The sequence below is a fragment of the Equus caballus genome, chromosome 25, assembly GCF_041296265.1.
Source record: "Equus caballus isolate H_3958 breed thoroughbred chromosome 25, TB-T2T, whole genome shotgun sequence".
In the NCBI taxonomy this organism is placed as follows: domain Eukaryota; kingdom Metazoa; phylum Chordata; class Mammalia; order Perissodactyla; family Equidae; genus Equus; species Equus caballus.
In genome coordinates this window covers 14,050,944-14,071,219 of record NC_091708.1, presented here as the reverse complement: position 1 = coordinate 14,071,219, position 20,276 = coordinate 14,050,944, and the positions used below count along the sequence as shown (strand labels likewise).

At 41.2% G+C, this 20,276-nt stretch overlaps 1 protein-coding gene across 5 annotated transcripts in view; it reads right to left on the bottom strand.

Moving 5' to 3' along the window:
• The window catches only part of TGFBR1 (transforming growth factor beta receptor 1), a 67,233-nt gene that overhangs the window by 24,134 nt on the left and 22,823 nt on the right, over positions 1 to 20,276 (bottom strand). For 3 of the 5 annotated variants that reach the window (XM_023629741.2, XM_023629743.2, XM_070250833.1), the window contains exons 2-7: positions 17,404 to 17,649; positions 14,235 to 14,465; positions 9,126 to 9,356; positions 5,158 to 5,325; positions 2,794 to 2,950; positions 981 to 1,105 (exon numbers count right to left, since the gene is read on the bottom strand). In XM_023629741.2, coding sequence (XP_023485509.1) covers positions 981 to 1,105; positions 2,794 to 2,950; positions 5,158 to 5,325; positions 9,126 to 9,356; positions 14,235 to 14,465; positions 17,404 to 17,649 — 1,158 coding nt within the window. Of the gene's footprint in view, positions 1 to 980; positions 1,106 to 2,793; positions 2,951 to 5,157; positions 5,326 to 9,125; positions 9,357 to 14,234; positions 14,478 to 17,403; positions 17,650 to 20,276 lie in introns of all 5 variants that reach the window. The other 2 variants (XM_023629740.2, XM_023629742.2) reach the window with 1 other exon arrangement.

Here is a 20,276-nt window from a genome sequence, read left to right as displayed (position 1 = left end):
AGATAATGCTAGAGCATTCTTTGACCAGACAGAAAAGGAACACCTGTGAGTCCTATTATAGTGTCCCACTAAACCAGGCGAGCGGGACAGGCCTTACAGCCTGGTCTATCTGCTTCCACAACCCACCTCCCCAAGCTGGTACTGGGCCCACACCTTGAAACTAAACACCACCAGGGATCAGCAAAGGCTATTTTAATGATGCCTAACTATGAGCTGTGATCCCAGACTGACGTGTTCCCTAGAGCCCTAATGTTCAAGAAACGAGTTTCTATTCTGAGTGCACAGCCTCTCAGTTGGTACAGGGGTATACACTCTATCACCGAGCTGTGACTCCCACAAGGCCAGCCTGAGGTGCAAGGCCCTTCCTCTACTTGCACTGCCAATCACCTGCCCTATCTGCCACCATGCAGAGACAGATTCGGCCCCGCGGCCTCAAACACCTCAGGCCCGAGTCTCAGCCACGCCTGCGCCCCAGGGAGAAGAGAGATGTCTCGAGTAAACATCAAGAGTGCTCAATCTAAAACTAAACTTAAAAGTTAAAACTTACTTTTAACAGGAATGGAATGGAATGGAATGGCAGTATAACTGCATTCTGTATATCTCGTTTTAGCTAAAAGTCGGAGAAAAGAACCACAATCTCAGGGGAAAAAAGTTAGTTTGACCCAAGCACATGCTAGAAACAGCTTCCTGGGTGGCCTCTCAAGCGTTCATCCATTCTAAATAACTATATTCCAAGAAAAAAGGGGTTGGTTTCTGAGGCTTCCCAAGATTCAAGCAGAGACAGGAAAAGAACACACTAGGATGAAGCAGGCCCCTCACTCCAAGTTTTCTCTCCTTTGCTCTCTCTGGCTCTCTCAGTGATCGCCCAGTGAACACGATTTCAGACTGCTAATGTGTATAATCTCAGCCAGTAAAAAAGAAGGCAATTCTTGAACAACTTCTGCTCATGACACACCGCTGGGGAAGGGGGAGCAACTCACCACCAACGGAGCATCGTCGAGCTATTTCCCAGAACACTAAGCCCATTGCATAGATGTCGGCACGTTTGAAGGATTCAAAGTGTTTCATATTTATGGAATCATCTAGAACTTCAGGGGCCATGTACCTAAAAAAGAAGTCAGCATTTTATTTAATGGAGTGGTGGCCACATTACTTTTGAACTGTTTCATAAGTTTTCTTTTATTCCTGATAGTTATAAGAAAAATCAGTATTAACTTTAAGATTTTTCTCCCCTTTCAGCATGGTTTAGCTGTTTTTTAAAATGACTCATACTACTTAGGGAAATTTTCCCAAAGGACATAAAGGACAAAGTGAAACATCATTCCATTACTACCACACAGTGTGAACATTTTGATAGACATCCTTGCAGACATCTCTCTGTACGTAGACAGACATATACCTACAATATTACAGAACTGAGATCATATTAGACTCAAGAAAAATATATATCCACACTAGTTTGCAAATTAATGCTGTCAACTAAAGCCCAGGGGAAGCTGAAACAGCATTTCATGCTGTCTGCCTCATCTCAGTTTCAATGACAGACACACACTTAACAACTGTGACTGTGACAAGAGTCCTAATGTACTTTGTCATGTCCTTTGCAGGGACTATAATCTAGACGTCTTCTCATCCAATAGGATGAAAGGAAAGGCAGGGATACTCGAGGAAACAAAATAATAGATTAAAATGAATGCCCGTCCTCCTACTGATGCCACATTGCAGGGTTCTGAAGTTTTACAAATCCTACTAAGGATACAGATCAGGATGCATGAGGACCTGCAGCAACCACTGTCCCAGAACCCTGAGTGAGGGTTCTGAGAGTCCCTGTTAACGCCAGAAATCATAAACACAACTAGACAGAATAAAGCGTGGCTCTATTCAAGGCTAAAGAAGCAGCCTGAAGACATGTTGTGGCAACATGCTGTGATATACGGAGCCAAGCCTGGGGCAGAAAGGCCCAGGTTCCAATCTCAGCTCTTCAGCTTACCATCTGTATCAGGTTGGCCACATTACTTAACCTCCACGTGATAGTATCCTTGTCTGAATTAAGAGTAATTCAGATAGTAACACCTACCTAGTTAGATTCTTTTGAGGACTCATGGATTCAACAAATGTTTACTGAGGACCTACTATAAGTTAGGCACTGTGATGGATGCTGGGAATACAAGGCCACTCTCAAGCAGCCTGCAATCCAATGGAATATTCAAACAAATAAATGGACAGTTACAACATGGTAAGTGCCTCAACGGTTCAACGTGCTAGGAGAGCTCTTGGCAAGAAGACCTAACAGCCTAGGAAAGGCTTCCAAAGAGAAAGGAAGGGTGAGTACAAGTCAGGGAAACAGTAGGGGGAAGCATGCTCTAGGATACAGCACATGCAAAAGTTCTAAGGAAGAGAAAAAGGCATACTTTTAGGAAGTGAAAATATGAACACAGCTTGGTTACCTACAGCTCAGCATTTGAGGAGAGAATTAAATGAACTAATATATATAAAAGGCTCGTTAAAATGACTGGCACATAGTAGGTACCCTATAAACATTAGCCACTGCTGCTATTGTAATAACATAACTAATGATAATATTTTCTGGAAAGGCCACCTTTCCTCAGCAGGCATCTTTTAAGTCAGGTAGCCTTGGCTTCAGAGCAGGCAAGATCATGAGATCTTCTACCCGTGGACAATCTAATAAAGTACAAGTTTGAGTTTCAGAAAAGATAAGTATATACAAATGAGAAGAAAAAGGAAGAGAAACTGATTCCAGAACATGTTGAACACTATTCCTTCACAGTGTACCTTTTTGTTCCCACTCTGTGGTTTGGAGCAATATCAATTGTATCTGTGGCCGAATCATGCCTTACTGCCAGTCCCAAGTCTGCAATGCAGCAAGTTCCATTCTTCTTTACCAAGATATTCTTGGATTTCAAATCTCTATGAGCAATGGCTGGTTTTCCTAAAGAAAAAGAATTAAACATGACTCCTTAAAAGGCAATACCAATCACAACTCTCACTTTAGGTTCCAAAGCCTCTCCTCTCATCCCAGAACCAAGCATTTCAGCCCACATCACCCACAACACCTGAGCTGTCACTTAGCAACCTCAAGTCAACTGTTATACCAAAAGTTCCTGAAATTACATTTCTTCAAAGAAAATGATATGCTCCAAACGACAGTGTTCAAAAAATGTAAGTTTAACAACTCAAAGACTGGGGGTTAAAGATATTAGTTTGTTTGTTGAAACCCTATGAATTATTTATAGGAACCCTAGTCACAGACTGATATTTCAGTCCAAGAACCAAGAATCTAGGTCATTTCCTTTGCCTATAAACTGGAATGTACTCATTAGTAAATGTACAACCTTGAATACTAACCACTAGAAAAAGTGTTATTAAAAAATAATTAGGGGCCAGGGGCTGGCCTCGTGGCCGAGTGGTTGGGTTCGCGCGCTCCGCCTCAGGCGGCCCAGTGTTTCATCGGTTCGAATCCTGGGCGCGGACATGGCACTGCTCGTCAGACCACGCTGAGGCAGCGTCCCACATGCCACAACTAGAGGAACCCACAACGAAGAATACAAAACTGTGTACCGGGGGGCTTTGGGGAGAAAAAGGAAAAAATAAAATCTTTAAAAAAAAAAAATAATAATTAGGGGCCAGCCCGGTGGCGCAGCAGTTAAGTGCGCATGTTCCACTTCGGTGGCCCAGGGTTCGCTGGTTGAGATCCCGTGTAAGGACATGGCACCACTTGGCAAGCCATGCTGTGGTAGGCATCCACATATAAAGTAGAGGAAGATAGGCATGGATGTTAGCTCAGGGACAGTCTTCCTCAGCAAAAAGAGGAGGATTGGCAGCAGTTAGCTCAGGGCTAATCTTCCTCAAAAAAAAAAAAAATTATTACAATGTAGAAAACTGAAACCCTCATAGACTGTTGGTGGGAATGTAAAATGGTACAGGCTCTTTGGAAAAAATAGTCTGGCAGTTCCTCAAACCACTAGAGTTACAATATGATCTAGTAATTCCACTCCCAGGTATATATCCAAGAGAACTGAAACGACATCCTCACAAAAACTTTACACCAATGTTCAGAACAGCATGATTCATAATAGCCCCCAAATGTCCATCAACCGATGAATGGATACACAAAGTGTGATGAATCCATACAACGGAATTATTAGCCAGCCATAAAAAGGAATGAAGTACTGAAACATTCTACAACACGGATGAACCCTGACAATATGCTGAGAAAGAAGCCAGTCTCAAAGACCACATATTGCATGATTCCATTTCTATGAAGCATCCAGAATAAGCAAATCTTAGAGATGGAAAGTAGATGAGCGGGTGCCTAGGGCTGAGGAGTTCGGGGGAAAGGAGGATGGACTGCTAATGGGGACAAGGTTTCTTTTTGGGGTGACGAAAATGTTCTAAAATTGACTGTGATGACAGTTGCACAACTCTGTGAATATACTAAAAAGCACTGAATTGTATACTTTAAGTGGGTGTATTATATGATATGTTAATTATAATTCAATAAAGTTGTTATAATCAACAATGATAATAATTACAAAGATGGGGCTGGCTAAGACACAAAATGGCACATGTATGGTGCAGTGGGGAGCGGGGGCCCTCAGGTAGCAGGTGGATAACGACCAGAGTGGAGAGGCATTAGCATCTGTTCCCCTGCACAGCACAGAAGCCACAGCATAAGAATTCCATAACTAAGACTTAGTATTTAATTTTTCAACTGCAAAAGTATCTCATGCAGTCTCTTTATCTCAGGGACAAATATAATTGTCAGATGACCAGATAACATTTATATGGCATGTTGATACTTACAAAGCATTTTCACATTTCATTTGACACTACACATAAAAATACATTCTCTTAAACTCGAATTTTAAAATCAAGATCCTCAAAATCCCATGACTGAATGCTACTTTTAAGAACTCACAAAAATACCAGTGTTGTTACAATGACTAGAGAAGCTCTAAACAAATTCCCAGATTCCTAACTCCACCTGAGATTTTCAACAGAAAGATAAAATGTTCTCATCTAAAACCTCTAACTTTTAAACATCTCCAATTAGGCTAACTTCCTACAAAAATTTTCTGAACAGACATTAGATTCATGGGAATTTAAGGCTTAAATAACAAGATTGCTGTAAGTTACCTTGGGTACCAACAATCTCCATGTGAAGATGGGCGAGTCCACTTGCCGTGGACAGAGCGAGTTTTATCATCCCTTCCACAGTCACTGTGTATCTGTTCAAATAATCAAAAAGGGAGCCATGCTCATGATAATCTGACACCAACCAGAGCTGAGTCCATGTACCGTTGTCTACAAAGTAGAATAACAATGTTTCAGATGGGTTGGAGAACACTTACTATTTATGTATTCAAAAGTGATCACTTTTTATTCTCAATCTTGACTCTCACAACTACAAAATGATAGTACTTTAAGTTTGTATATATTTCCTTCATATTTTCTTCTATTTTCAGTCTGTCTTATACTTTTACATACATATCCTTTAGATCCTCAGAGTAAGCCCCTCATTCTTGAGATAAGGCAAGGATAACTAACACCATCTAAGAGACAAGGCATCATAGTTCAAAGACGGCGATCCTGAGTCCACACAGACAGTAGCAGAGCTGGGACTCCTTAGTGCCTAGAAAAATGCCCGGTTCAGCTTAGGTGCTCAATGGTTGTTTCTGGAAGGAGGGAGGGAGGAAGGTGAGAAGTATGTGGTGCCCAGTGTGGCCACAGTGGGAATGCAACAGTATGGAACAAAACTGAAAGTGAGCTTAAATGAAGAAATGCAAGCTTTAATGACACACTCTGTATATAGTTCACAAAGAAGCCAGACAAGACGACCATGATTCCAAGGCTTCCAGCTTAGAAAAATGTAACAACAGTGGGGTATCCCTGACACATGAGGCAGCTGAGAAGGGAAATTAAGTGGCAGGAGGAGAAAAAGCTGGGAGTGAACCCAGTTTTACACAAGGTGATTTTGAACTTCAACAACTAGGAATGCACCTTCCAAAAGTTCGTTTCTAAGTGGATACGTGAATTTGTTTTCCCATGGGAATCGTGGTAAAGGTTCCGGCTAGGCTTGTAGGCTAGGCTGGTCCACAAGAGCCTATTTAACCTAGAAATAGCTGGAAAACCTACTATTTCATGAAACCATGAAAAAAAAAAGCATGACAATAGCAGGAAGCAGCACAATTCAGCGCAACATGCACACCTGGAGTCATTCTGACCTGGGGTGGAATCAGGGTCTGGCTGTTACTACGGGACCTCAGACAAGTTTCTTAACCAACGAACCTCGGTTTCTTCTCTTACGTAACAAGAATACCTTATTTTACAAGACAGTTCAGAAGACTTAAAAAAGAGGATAATAGATTTTTTTTAAGCATTTAGTACAATGCATGGCACATAAGAACTTAAAATGTGCTGTTTCCTTCATTATTCTAAAAAAAAAAAAGAAAAAGAAAAAACCCAAAGTGACATAAAACAACGTCTGTATTTTACTTCAAGGAAAGCAACTCTGATCAGAAGAGATTAAGGAAGAAGATGTTCTCAGAAGACTGTGGAGGGGATTTCTGGGTACTTTCAAAAGAATTTAGAGGTTCATGATATTTATAAACTTGTTCTTCATAAACCTTATAAACTGATTCTGTTCAAACATATACCTTTTCTTTTCCTCGAGACAGGTGCATCACTGGCTTTATGCGCATGCTTATTAACAAGGACTGAATTGTGCAAGGCTCACAAATACAAGAAATAAATAACACAGGCAGATGGATGAAAGGAGACTGAGGTAACTGACGAGAGAGGCAGAAGGAGAAAGGAGATATAAGAGGCTATGCACGTAGAAAGGGTCGTCTGAGGTGGAATTAACTCAGTCCGGAGGGTAAAGGAAAAGGGAACTGCGGTGGAGGGGCTAGGTTCTGGGCAAAGTCTGCCAACCCTGACAAAGAAGAAAGGAGAGGGGAGGGAAGAGCCCGCAGGGTCAGCTGGTTCCCACGGTGACCACCAGAGGACAGCACCAGCTCGGCTGCTGCTTGAGCAAGTGGGAAGAGAAAGTTCCGCGTACAGCAGCAGGAGCGTTTTGTGCTAGTGTGTTTGCAACATGAAACATGCCTAAAATATGGTGGGCCTGGGTGAGGTTTGAGGCTCAAAATGCAGATTTGGAAGTTTGCCACCACGGTGGAGCATCAAGCCACAAATGTGGGTGAGTTCTTTAAGGGAGTAATGACTATTTGTAGAATTAGACACTTTACACGAATCAGTAAGAAGAGTTTCAGAAAACAAAGACGACTATCAAGAAATACGAAATAAAGGAAGCCTAGAGTCACAGAACATAATAAAGGTTGTTTTGAGAGGTGGAGAACCTAGTCTCAAAGACAGAAGAAAATGAAAACGGAAGACTTGGTCAGACTAGGATCACTGCTTTGTTTGTTTTGTTTTTAAATTAAGTAATACTGAACTGGTAGCAGCCATTGATAATCGCTGCCTACATCCGTCACATCCGTCACTGCCCCAAGTCACAGAAGAGAGGTAACCAAACACTACACGCCTACTGGTGTGACACGGTAGAAAGGACACAGCAGATCGGAAGTATACAATATTTTCAGGAAACCAGAAAACTAAGTCAGATTCAGTCTCTAACTACCAGTTTTCAAATACAAGGAGTAGGATCAGATACTATGGGAACTCAATTAGCAAAATCCAGAATGTGAGAAGCCCGACAAGACAAACAATCCAGTTCCTTCAACAAATAAACTGAAAGAAGAAAAAAAGATGGAGAAGGAACCTACAGACTTTAAGGACTTAAGATAAATATCAACTAAATGCAATGTGTAGACTTTGGATCCTAAAGTGAATAACCAATTGTTTACAAAAAAAAAATAGGAGACAACTGCAAAAATTTGAAACTGACTAGATATTTGATGTCATTTTAAAAATTGACAGTGGTAGTGTGGTTGTTTCATAAAAAAGATTCCTCATAATCTAAGGATACAAATTGAAAATATTTATGGATGAAAAGATACATTATCTGGGACTGGCTTGAAATAATTTAGTTGGGGCAGTGTAGGTAGAATCAGAGATCAAATATGACTGGCAGTGAACTTAACTGGTGAAGATGGGTGATGGGGGTTCATTATACTAGTGTCTACTTTTCTAGATATTGGAAATTTTCTATAAATAAACCTTAAAAAATAAATAATAAATGCTCGTTGTAAATAAATTTGAAAATACAGAGAAACAAAAAGAAAAATCATAAAATCACCCATAATCACTGAGATTAAACACTGTTAACATCTTGAAGCAATAAACATTGTTGAAGAAAATGGGAAGGGACAGAAGAAAAAACACGACTATGGTCTGGCCAACCTACAAAAGATAACAATAGCATTTTTTTAAAAATAGGAAAGCTGGGAAATATATTTGACTCAGGCTGACAATGAGGAGAGTTGTGACACAGTCTCCGACAGCAGCTATCAAAGCAGGAATCGTGGGCACAAAGGCAGTAAGGAAGCAAGCAAGCAGCCGAAGTCCAGGCTGAAGCCACTGCTCAGGCCCCACGTGCTCTGACGCTCACTCAGCTTCCCTGCTTCCTCGGCATCTGAACCGTCCCCGGCATCTGAGCTGTCCTCGGCCTCTAGCATCTGTGCCACAGGCAAGAAAGTGTCCACGTGGTCACCGATGGCAAGGTGGTTTTGGAGAAACCACTTCTCAATTTAACTGAGTTTACCTAACAGATTAATCTACGAAGCCCCAGGCAACTGAAAACATAGAATACACTAAGAAGTTATTTTTCCTCTCGATATAAATAGGGTCACTAGTGTACATGAGAATGCCCTAACGGTCAGGAAGAGATTAGAAGGAAACAGGCTTTTTAAAGCTCTTCACATTTTATAAAACAATTAGAGATTGAGTAACACGGCATCAAGAGTCAAGAAACTCTTGAAGTTCCTGTTTCTAAAGGCTCCTAAGACATCCTAATCGACCTGAGGGATCTAATCTACATAACAAACATCTGTTTCTCATCAAACTTGACAGGCTTTAGCAGCCATCCCTGTAAAAAGCCTTCAGTGGATCTTGTTATACTCAGAGGAGAAGCGAACGCTACTGACCTTTATTGTCCGCTGCTATAAATCCCAAGATGTTTTCATGACGTAACATTACAGTTTGATAAATCTCGGCCTCACGGAACCATGAACGTTCTTCTCTAGAGGAGAATATTTTAACAGCGACTTCTTCTCCTCTCCACTTCCCTCGCCAAACTTCTCCAAATCGACCTTTGCCGATACTTTCTTGTAACACGATAGTTCTCGCGATTGTTCTCTGAACAAGCAATGGTAAACCTAAAGATAAAAATACACAGTATTCGATAATAATCAATCAATATGGTATTTCTAACACCATGACAGGCATTAAAGGGTGACTAGAAACATATAAGCCCTTAAGCTCTACCCGGAAGGAATTTACAACCTCACTGAGGAGTCACAGACTACGTTGGCGAAAACAGTAACTCACGACAAAAGGAAAATAATAAATACAATAAAAGAATCCAGAAACTCCTGCCTTGACAGGCAAGGTAGGCTTTGTAAAGTTGAATTTAGCCTGTCTTTTACAGAAGGAGAAAAGGAGGAGGTGAGTAACATGTTTAGGTAGGAGGAAATGAAGGACACAGGTTAGGGAACCAGCAAGATCAACAGGAAAGGGATGTATGTGGCAAAGCAGTGGAACAGAAGGTAGGTAAGCTATCACCAGAATACGAAGAGTGAATGCCAGGCGCAAGGCAACGAGTGAAAGCTGTGGGTAAAAGACGAACCAGTAAAGAGTTCTGAAACGGGGCCACGAATGAGAAGAAAGTTAAAAGTCTTCTTTTAGAAAGATGAATATGGTAACGGTTTTACTGATGGAAAGAGAAAATATGTGAACACCAGGAACACAGAAGTAAATTCTGGCCTAACTTTTAATCAGTAAAAATTATCACAGAAACCATTTCAAGACAAGCAATTTACGTGCTAGGAACTAGGCCTAGGCAACACTAGTAGCTCAAAGAATGATGCCGAGTAACTTACCTTGGTAACGGGTCACTGGCATTTTTTCACCAACTGAACTTGCCTTACTCTTAAATACATATTTTTAAATATTGCCACACATTTCATTTACAGAAAAGAATTTGCTAACTACCTACAACATTTAAGTAACACTATATTTGGGACTATGCCAATTAACTTAATATCATACCCCCAAGGACTAAGGAACTGACATTTTAAATTATACTAATGATGACAACGAAAATACTAGCGTATAGCATGTTCCACACTAGTCTGTCACTTATACAATCTATTAGACATAATTCAGAGTTCCCTGCTTGATCAAATTAACCCAATGATAGTAAATGAAATTATCAGCTCTCTTTGGTTCCCTGATGTGAAACGCTTATAAATCCAAATGTTAAGTCTTCAAACTGATCAGAAGTTTTTCTCTTTTCATCTTTAAGTTTCTCAAATGGGTCCTTTCCTCCCCATCTCCTATGAAGTAATCAGCAGTCTAATTATAAACAATTATTTTTATGTTTATAAGGAGACTGCTAGTTAATAACAGATTTGTGAAAAATCCTTATTTAAATCAAGGAACTCTTTTGTATTAATAAATTGAATCCTAATTATGCTGTTGAGCGTAGACACTAATTCGCTAACTGAACAGGGCCGCACCATGTACTTAAAGATTTAACGTACACTTAACAGTTAACTTCAGGAGGCTACCCTGAAAGTTAGAAAGGCAAGGAATAAAGCAGCAAGAGGAATCGCAGACTGGAGGCTGAAAACGCCTGACACACTCAGGACTCCCAAAAATGGGACGGTCAAGAAAGGCCAAGAGGACAAGGAAAGTTCCTGTCTTCCCCACCACTGGATTCCAGACGCAGAACTAAAATTAAAAGCCAAATCTAGATTCATCATATTATCTATAATTGGTTAATATAACTCACATGAATACCTGGGCATTTTTTAAAAGTAAATTTTCTTCTAAAGACAAAAATAAACAGGCCTAATTCATATCTCTATATTCTCCGCTTTACTCTTTTGTACATTTAGAACTGCTTGAGAGAAAACTTCAACAGGGAAACGGTCCAAGCAGCTTCACATGCAGTGAACAGAAATAAAACCTGAACACCACGTGTACCTTATAAGAGATCATAAGCATGAACAAGACATAACGAACACTGGCCTGGCAGACTCACTCTCGTTCAAAAACTGGCACATGTGCGCATGCTCACACACACTTTCTAATCTAATGGCGGCTTAAATAAGGTGCATGCACAACCTGTGATTCAAATTAGTGCAATGGGCATGGGTTAGCTTCAAGGTTTGAGCTGCCAGACCCCAGCTCCCCACCGTCTTCCCTGCAGTTCCCGAGTTAAAACGTACGGTCTCTGAGAGCTGCAGATACGGCTTTTCCTCAATTATGCTCACGGTACTGAGCTAAATATGTGAATTCACAACACGAAACGTCTACTTTTACTTTTCCCTCAATGAGTGAAAGAACTAAAAAGGGTATTATGAATAGACACTGTACTCACTCACAGGCGTGAGTCCCACGCACAAGGTGGTGTGAAGGCTTTATAATGAATAGAAGGGAAAGAGACGGCATTTTCTGCTATCATTCAACAAAAGCTAGCTTCTGTCTGGATAAATCTGGAGGCATTCAGCACACAAGGAACTAGGACAGGGAAAGGAGGCCTTAAACTAAGCTTTTTTGTACAACACAGTAAATTGATAATGTATATCAGATTTTTCTTCCAAATATCTTTTCAATAAGAGTAACTTCTGCGGCCAGCCCGGTGGCACAGCAGTTAAGTGCACATGTTTCGCTTTGGCGGCCCGGGGTTCGCCGGTTCAGATCCTGGGTGTGGACATGGCACTGCTTGGCAAGCCATGCTGTGGCAGGCGTCCCCCATATAAAGTAGAGAAAGATGGGCACGGATGTTAGCTCAGGGCCAGCCTTCCTTGGCAAAAAGAGGAGGATTAGCGCAGTTAGCTCAGGGCTAATCTTCCTCAAAAAATAAAAAAAGAGTGACATCTGACATTTGGACATAACCTCACAATTTACCAAATGCTTTCACACGAACATTGTCCCATTTGAAGCTCACAACAGTCTGACGACGAGCACAGGACAGGGTCCATAACTTTCATTTTAAAGATGAGAGAACTCAGGCAAGAGGCATCAGCTAACTGTGCAAAGCCAGAGAGCCAGCAAACCACAGGGACAAGCTTCTCGGGCTTAAGGCACAAAGGAGGGGGAGACGCTTTCAGACAACAGAGCTGTGGGCCCTGATGGATCTAGAGATACAGATAAAATGGAAAAATAATTCCATTCTTTACTTCATGTCTATATCTTAAAAGGTAAATGAATGTGCTCTTATTCAGAAGTCGACTGCCACCCAGACAGTAATCCCTTTTAATTCTTTAGGTAGGCTTGTTCCCCTGAGGCCTCATGCATACCACTGTGCCCAGTGGCATGAGCGGCTCTGATTTCCCTGGATGTAAGTTTGGCAACCAGAGAACAGGTCTAGGGAATTAATTCCAAATGGTCTGTAGCCACCGTGATTTGCTGTGACTTTGGTTCTTGCTTGTCATAGTTTTTTGGTCCAGCATGACTTATAGGATGGGCCCGATCTTCTCTGGGAACCCTTTGCACTAACGCAGAATCAATGGGAAACCTCAGGAAGCCCTCCACAGTCTCTCTCCACTCCTCCACCACTGCTGCCCAAAGGCTCACACCTTCAGTACTAAGGCTGCTCCATCTCGAGCCAACCTCTCAGTGCCTCCCTCCTCACACCAGTCTCAGGGCTCCCTGAAGGCTGCCTTCAGAGACCTAGGCCCCGGCGCCAGCCCGTCTGCGTCCCAGCAGTCACGGACAGAACTCCCTTACTGAATATACTCGGCCGAATTCCACAGAAGACTTCAGGTCAGGAAACTGGCTTCCCCACACTTGAACGAACTGATATGATATGCATCAATATATAGTCATTTCCTTAAAACAAAGAGACATCTGTCACTGCGTGAACTTTCTGTTTGATCAGATGTGACCTTGTGCTTCAGTCATATTCTTCCCCCAGTCACAATTTCTGCTTTAATGTTCCTTTAGTCACTTGACTATAAAATTAGTGAAATTTTCATTATCTCTCTTTTCAAATCTTCATTTTATCCATGAATCTAGCCCCTTATTTGAAGCTGATTTATACTTTTCAAAGGACAGTATATCTCATTTAAAAGTCCTAACAAACCACTTTAAGTATTATTACCAACACTACCTGTTCCATATTCTGATGAGGAAGCAGAAGCCCAAAGAGGAAACCTGGTTTAACCAAGGTCAGACAGCCAATCAATGACAAAGCTTGCAGTGGAATCTAGATCTCTTGATTCCTAGCCGAGTGTCAAATTACAACATTGTAAAGGACAGAGGTCTTCCTCTCTTACTATCCTTCCAAAGCACAGGCAAGAAAAAGTAAAAGACAAATCCCCTTCGGTTTACAGGCGAACCCCTGCTATGCCAAAACGCACCTCAGGAGATGATGCCGGCAGTTCACCGGGCTATTTCTGACCCCACAAAACCCAACAAACGGAACTGCAGAGAGCAACACCACAGGGGCTGTGGACCCATAAAGCTACAGGAAATAACAAGGTGGCTAGACTTTTTTCTGAAGTGAGAAAAATAACTAAAAACTCATTATTTTAATAAAAAATTAGCCCTGAGCAAAAGACAGCAATTTCTTGTTAAAAAGGCAAACAACCCTCACAACTGCAAACACATTTTCTGTCATGCCTGCTTTCAAACACAGAAATAAAGCAGCTAAACAACTCTGAATAGAATGGGTAGCTACAGATCATTTGAACATCTTTCAACTTCAGCCTCACCTATATGAGAATAACTGTCCTTATTCTTACTATCTGTGGAGTCATGAGAAGGTGAGAATGCTCTGAAATTTATACACACTTGAAGCTGACTTACTGACTTATTTCAACAGTAAAAGTTCTGATCTGTCTAAACTAGCCACAGTCAGATACAGACCAAGCTTAAAGACCTTGATTAGGCTCAAAGCTGGATTAGTATTCACTCTATCCCAAGTTTCAATGAACTAAGCCAACTGGCTTAGCCAACTAATAAAATAAATAATACAGTTAATTTTAACAAGGCTTCTTAGGAACAAGGAAAAACAATTACGTCACCTGATCCAGAACCTGATGTTGTCATATCATAAATTAAGTCTTTTAACGTAGTGCCCTCTGAAATAAAAGGGCGATCTAATGAAGGATCCTCTTCATTTGGCACTCGATGGTGAATGACAGTGCGGTTATGGCAGATATAGACCATCAACATGAGTGAGATGCAGACGAAGCAGACTGGTCCAGCAATGACAGCTGCCAGTTCGACAGGACCAAGGCCAGATGATGGCTTTCCTGAAAAAGGGCCTCAAGTGAAATAAACATCAACAACAATAAAGACACTGTAGGTGGCATCCACAATTCCTAAGCCTCCACAATTCCTGCAGTTGGCCACACCACCGTTAGTGACAGAGCCTCATTACAGGAGCCCAAAGGGCTCTAACCCAAAACAGGTGAATGGTTCAGAGTTCTCCCATTCGCCCTCCTTTTAAGACCACCAGCTCTGTCAGTATCCACTTATTCTTCCTGTATTCTTCAGCCCTCGTCTAAAGAACAAGGTCAGCTCCCAGCAACATTCTAGGACTAGCAACATTTGTCACTCTCAGGTGACTAATGAAGGAACCAATCATCTGGAACAAGTCTTATTAACATCTTCTTAAGTTGTCTTTTTTTTTTTAAGTACTTTTGGCTTGTCATCTTATTCCAAGGCCAGTATAAGCTCATAGCAGGAAAAAAAAAAAGTATAAATTCAGATGAGCAAAAGTAAAAAAATAAACAATCTCCACCCCAAAACAGCTCATATTTTAGTGTGTGTGTATATATATCTCCATCAATTTTGTTCACGCAAAATATATCCTTTGTCATTTTTTTAATAGAGTTTGCATGTGTATACTTTCTAGTCTATTTTAACTACTTGGACTTCTAATTCAAGATCATTTATTTTCTTATAATCTTTTAATAATTAACGTTTTGCACTGTTTTAGAAACATTAATTACAACTACTTTGGCATTCATCTTGAGTCTTGAAGATTCATTGCTCACCACCATTTCTTTCATATCAAGTCTTTGCCATTCTTGAGATCTTTATTTGGATTGATTTCTCATGATACAGAATCCTAATTCTAGCAATTTCTTTCAGAAAGAGTATATGGATCCTTACACATTTAATAATTATCTAAAGATGGCTGGTGGTTGCCTTTTTATATGAAAAACCTTGGCTTATCTAAAGAATTTGGGGTAACAATATATGATGTTCCATTGCCTTCTGTTATTTAAAAAAGCAAAAACATCTTAACTTTTTTTCCCCTTGTATAGGTAACCAGTGTTCACTCGTACTGAATGCGTATACTGATTTTTTTCTTTATTCTTGAAATTGATATTTTTTTCATTATATGTATTTGGGTTAAATATTGTTTCATTCATTTTGCATAGTATTCGTCCCTCTTCTGTCTGCTTTTGTGTTTTTTTCTGAAATTTTTAAACTAAGCATATTGGATCACCTCGATCTGTCCTCTCTCTCTCCAACTGTCTTTTTCTCTGAATTGTAACACAATTTCTCGAGCTTGTCTTGCCTTAAGCTTGTCTCACGCTTGACTATAAAGTTACAGGATCCAGTCTGCTGCTCACTTTCAATATTGCCTTTTCAAAACTAATTCATCAATTGCGCTTCTCATCTGAAAGCGATCTTTAACAACTGTGAAATGTCTCATTTCACAGTGAATAACTGAAAACAGACTTTGGGCCGCCTGAAAGTTCTTCCCTATCATGTGGTAGGCCTGTCTCATAGCATGACATCTACTCTGATTTATCCAGTTCAGTTCACTCCTTTTGAACCACTCAATCTTTTCATTTGGTAATTTTTTTGCTGTTTGCTTATCAGGGAACTGGGGATGCGGGATTTATAAATGTTTAGCATTAGCAACGAAGCGCGTTCTTCACAAGGTCCATGAGTCTCCTTTCAGATATTTCAAGGCCAAATAACAGAAATGGGAAATTCTGGAATTATCATCTTCTTTGTCGTATGAGAACTGCAGATGCCTACATCAAAATCAGAAAAATTAGTCTGACAGAGCCTTGCCATGGGGAGCTCCCCCATGCTGAAGATGTGCTTCTCCCTCGCTGTGGCCCCCGCAGGAGGTGGAGGGCTGCCTCCCCTCTGTAAAAGGTGGGGCAGGCTCTTCTCCTCTGGGCTACAGCGGTGCTTCCGACGTGAAGAGCACGACACCTGCCTGCCTGAGTGGAAGAAAAGTGAGCGCTGAGGTCTGCCCACGGAGCGCTGACACCAGGTGCTTCCGAAAGGAGAAGTGCGACTGGGCCCCTGTAACCTAATCTCACCCACAGCCTCTCAGCTTAAGGTGCTGGTGGGATGTTGTAAGAGGTCCTTTCACTTCTTTTCATAGTAAAATTCTTCTTAAAATACTTAAATACTTAAAACGCTTCTTTTCGATTCTCCACTAGTCTGACGTCATCTGCACTATAAATTGGAAAAGTTCCTTACGAGTGTAGGTGTGTGAGTGGCATTCTTCCATTAATTCTCCTAGCACTAATATGTTTCCCCCATGTTTATATTGCTTTGATTATTACGTTAGGAATTTGGGATTTGAGGAAAGTGATAGAAGGTTAAATACATGAGCTCAAACTAACATCTTAAACCAGAATCTTAAAATTAATCCAGTCCTGAGAGTTTATGAAGCCACCAAATTCCTGGCTCTGTCAAGACATTTTCAAATGTAAACTACGGTGAAGGACCAAAAACCTACAAACCATACACAATAATTTAGACATAAAGGTCATAAGACAAGGTGAAATTACAAAACGAAGGCATTTGGACTGTTGAGTGCTGCTCTCAATTCCCACCCATAATCGATCGCTTTAAAAGGCTGGAGCATTATACAAGGAGGAAGAAATTCACTCTGAGGACAAAGTAGGGACACTCTGAGGACATCCCGCGGTGGTGGGCTTTGTCAGGGTTCCCTTTGAAGAGGCTCCTCTTTTAAGCCTTCCAGATCTCAGAGAAGGCCTATTATTGGACCCACATTCTCGAACACACACCCAGGAGTCAGGATGTTGGCTGCTCTTATAACTCTCAGTTATGGACAAGTTACTTCTCGCCTCTAAACTGAACAAGCTGGGGTAGATGATTTCTAAGATCCCTTCCATAACTAAAATCATAGTCAGAGTCTAAGAGGTTTTCTTATAGTGTCAAGAAAAAAAACCTTACACAACAACTTACCAACAGTTGGGAGTTCTATTTTATTGCAATGGTCCTGATTGCAGCAATACGTTGTAGTAACAGACCCAGTTTTTGAGGACGGTGCACATACAAACGGCCTGTCTCGAGGAATTAGGTCGATTTCAGCTATACACATGCTATTGTGTATAACTTTATCTGTGGTCTCTGTGACAGAGACAAAGCAGAGCCCATCTGTGACACAAGTAAAATTGTCTTTTGTACAAAGGTGGCAGAAACACTGTAATGCTGGAAAAAGAGAACAAGATTCTATTACAAAAAATTCTCAAGGTTAACAATTTGAAATTACCCCATATTCACTACAATAATACATCCCTAATCCTGTTATAATCATACAATTTCTTTGTACTCTTCAAAAAACAAAACTCTATTACTCTTAGAAATTCCAAATTCTATTGGGAGCATACATATGTAGGAGCCAAACATGATGAAATTCCGACCCAGGTTTTTTCCTAAAACTTTTTTGCTTCTAAGTATAGAAAAATTGTTACATACAATTTCATCAAGGTAAGGAAAGCTTCTGCCCTCCCATCTGAAAAAAGGACATTTAAATTTTTAATGACACTCATTCTTAGCCCAAAACTGTGCATTCACATACTCCCCCCCGGGGAGCAACGTGTGAAAATACTACTACCTACTCAACGCAGGTTGGAAATGTCATTTAGGCGGATTTATGGCAATGGAGTAACGGAAATAGATACATATTGAGCTAGACACTCTTTTCTTTTGTACAAACCCTGGAAAGACATGTATCTTGTAGCTGAGGGTAGTTCTCAGCAAGCTAACAAGACTGTACCAGTAACCACACACACATGCTCCAACCACACAGGCAACCTGGCTACAGAAATGACTAGAGAACACTAGCTCCATGCCCACGTGTGTCTACTTGATCTTCACGGCTCATGGAGTGACTCCTTTAGGGAAGTCTTCCCCAACTATCCTCAACGCCTTCCCACGTACACAGACACACACACTCTCCACCATGCTCTCCAACGAGGGTAGCTGCTCCCCAAAACACACACTGCTTACCAGAATCGCTGTTTTTGTTTTTCTCTTCCTTATGAAACTCTAAGCTCCTTGAGGGTAGAGACCCATATTAATCATTTCTGTAAATCCACATCTAGCACTCAGCCTAGTACATAGCAGCCTTCAAAAAGTACTTGCTGAATGAGTGACAGAATGGGCAGTTAACATTGCTCTATGATCTCAGGAAACTGCAAAGCACAGATATGTACTTAACTCCAATCAAACTTTCCAATCACTTGGGAAAAACAGGGACGAGTCCAGGTATGTGGAACAGCCATGTACGATGAGACTAAGGAGGTCTACTCTATCTAGAAAGAGTGGCTAGGCAGACAGGCAGGCCAGAAGAAAGCTAACTCTCTGAACAGCTAACTTGTGTGCAGGAAAGGGTTAACTCAGCAGGCCTGAACTGCTCAAACCCTGCGCATTCCCAAGACAGGCCTGTCTTCAGGACTGGCCCTTGGCCAATTCCTAGGAGATGAGCTCTGATCCTTTGAAAGATTCTCCCTGATAAGAATGCTGCCAGGCTGTGTGACTGAGCCCCAGTAAAAATCCTGGACATGAAGGCTCTGGTGGGCTTCCCTGGTTGGCAACACTTCACGCATGGTGTCACACTATTGCTGAGCAATGGCGAGAAGACACCTGGAAGCTTGCATGTGGTTTCTCCTAGACTTTGTCCCATGTGCCTTTTCCTTTTGATGATTTTAATATGTATCTTTCCACTGTAATAAACCATAATCATGAGTATAACAGCTTTCCTGAGTCCTTCTAACAAATCATCGAGTCTGAGGGTGATCTTGGGGACCCCCCACTGACTTGTTAAACCCAAATTCAGGAATGCCAGGACCTCCTCAAGCAGCTGCTTCTTGGTTCTGGCTTAATTAGCACACTTGTCTATTATCTTTACAGACCACCCAAGTTTTACCTTGATCATTATAAAAAATTTGTTTTTCTTCATAGATAGTTCAGCTATTTGAATTAACTCCTCTCCAGCAAGACAAGAACTCAAGAAAAGTATAAGAAAGAGACACAATCATAATCTGACATTTAAAGACTGTTAAAGGAGACAGTAGTTACTCACGGTGAGGTCTGGTTGTGATTATAGGTTCCCTGGGTATAATTCCTAAGGAGAGATTCTGAAGCAGAAACCTATGAACTGGCTTCAGGAGTACATGAATCCCATGAAACTGTAAGCCAAAAGTTGTACGTATTTGGATTTTCAAGGAGAAAGTGTGTAGCTTTCAACAGAACCATAAAGCGGTCTGTCACCCACAAAAGATTAAAACCACCACCACCACAGGAGATTGTCATCCTTCTCTCCTGAACCCTCTTTACTCATGATTAGTTATTCAACCAATGTTTTCCAAACGTTAGCTTTATCAGCTACTCTACCCAAAGCTTCACATACAGAGGTTACTAACCCATGGTCACGGCCCTCGAAGAGCTCCAATGGCTCGTGAAGGAGAATGTCACAATACCTTGTGGGGACTGCTTTATATAAAAACACCGCCGTGAATACACTCCCAGTGCTAAGATCTTCACCGCTCCCACAGACGATGCGAAGTAAGAGCTAAACACTTGGTATAACAATTAAGACTTCCACTTTGGGTTCCAGCTTACCACTCATATTACAAACACCATCTAGGGCCACACACTTCTCACCACTATGAAAATCACGTCTTTTATGACTTTGGTCTTTACACACACTATCTCTCTGCCTAGTTTAGACCCACCCTCTCATCCTTTAAGACCCTATGCAAACAAACGCTTTTCCATCATGTGCTCTAAACCTCTTCCCTGCCTTTAAGCTAACTCGGCAGCTCGGTTCAGTG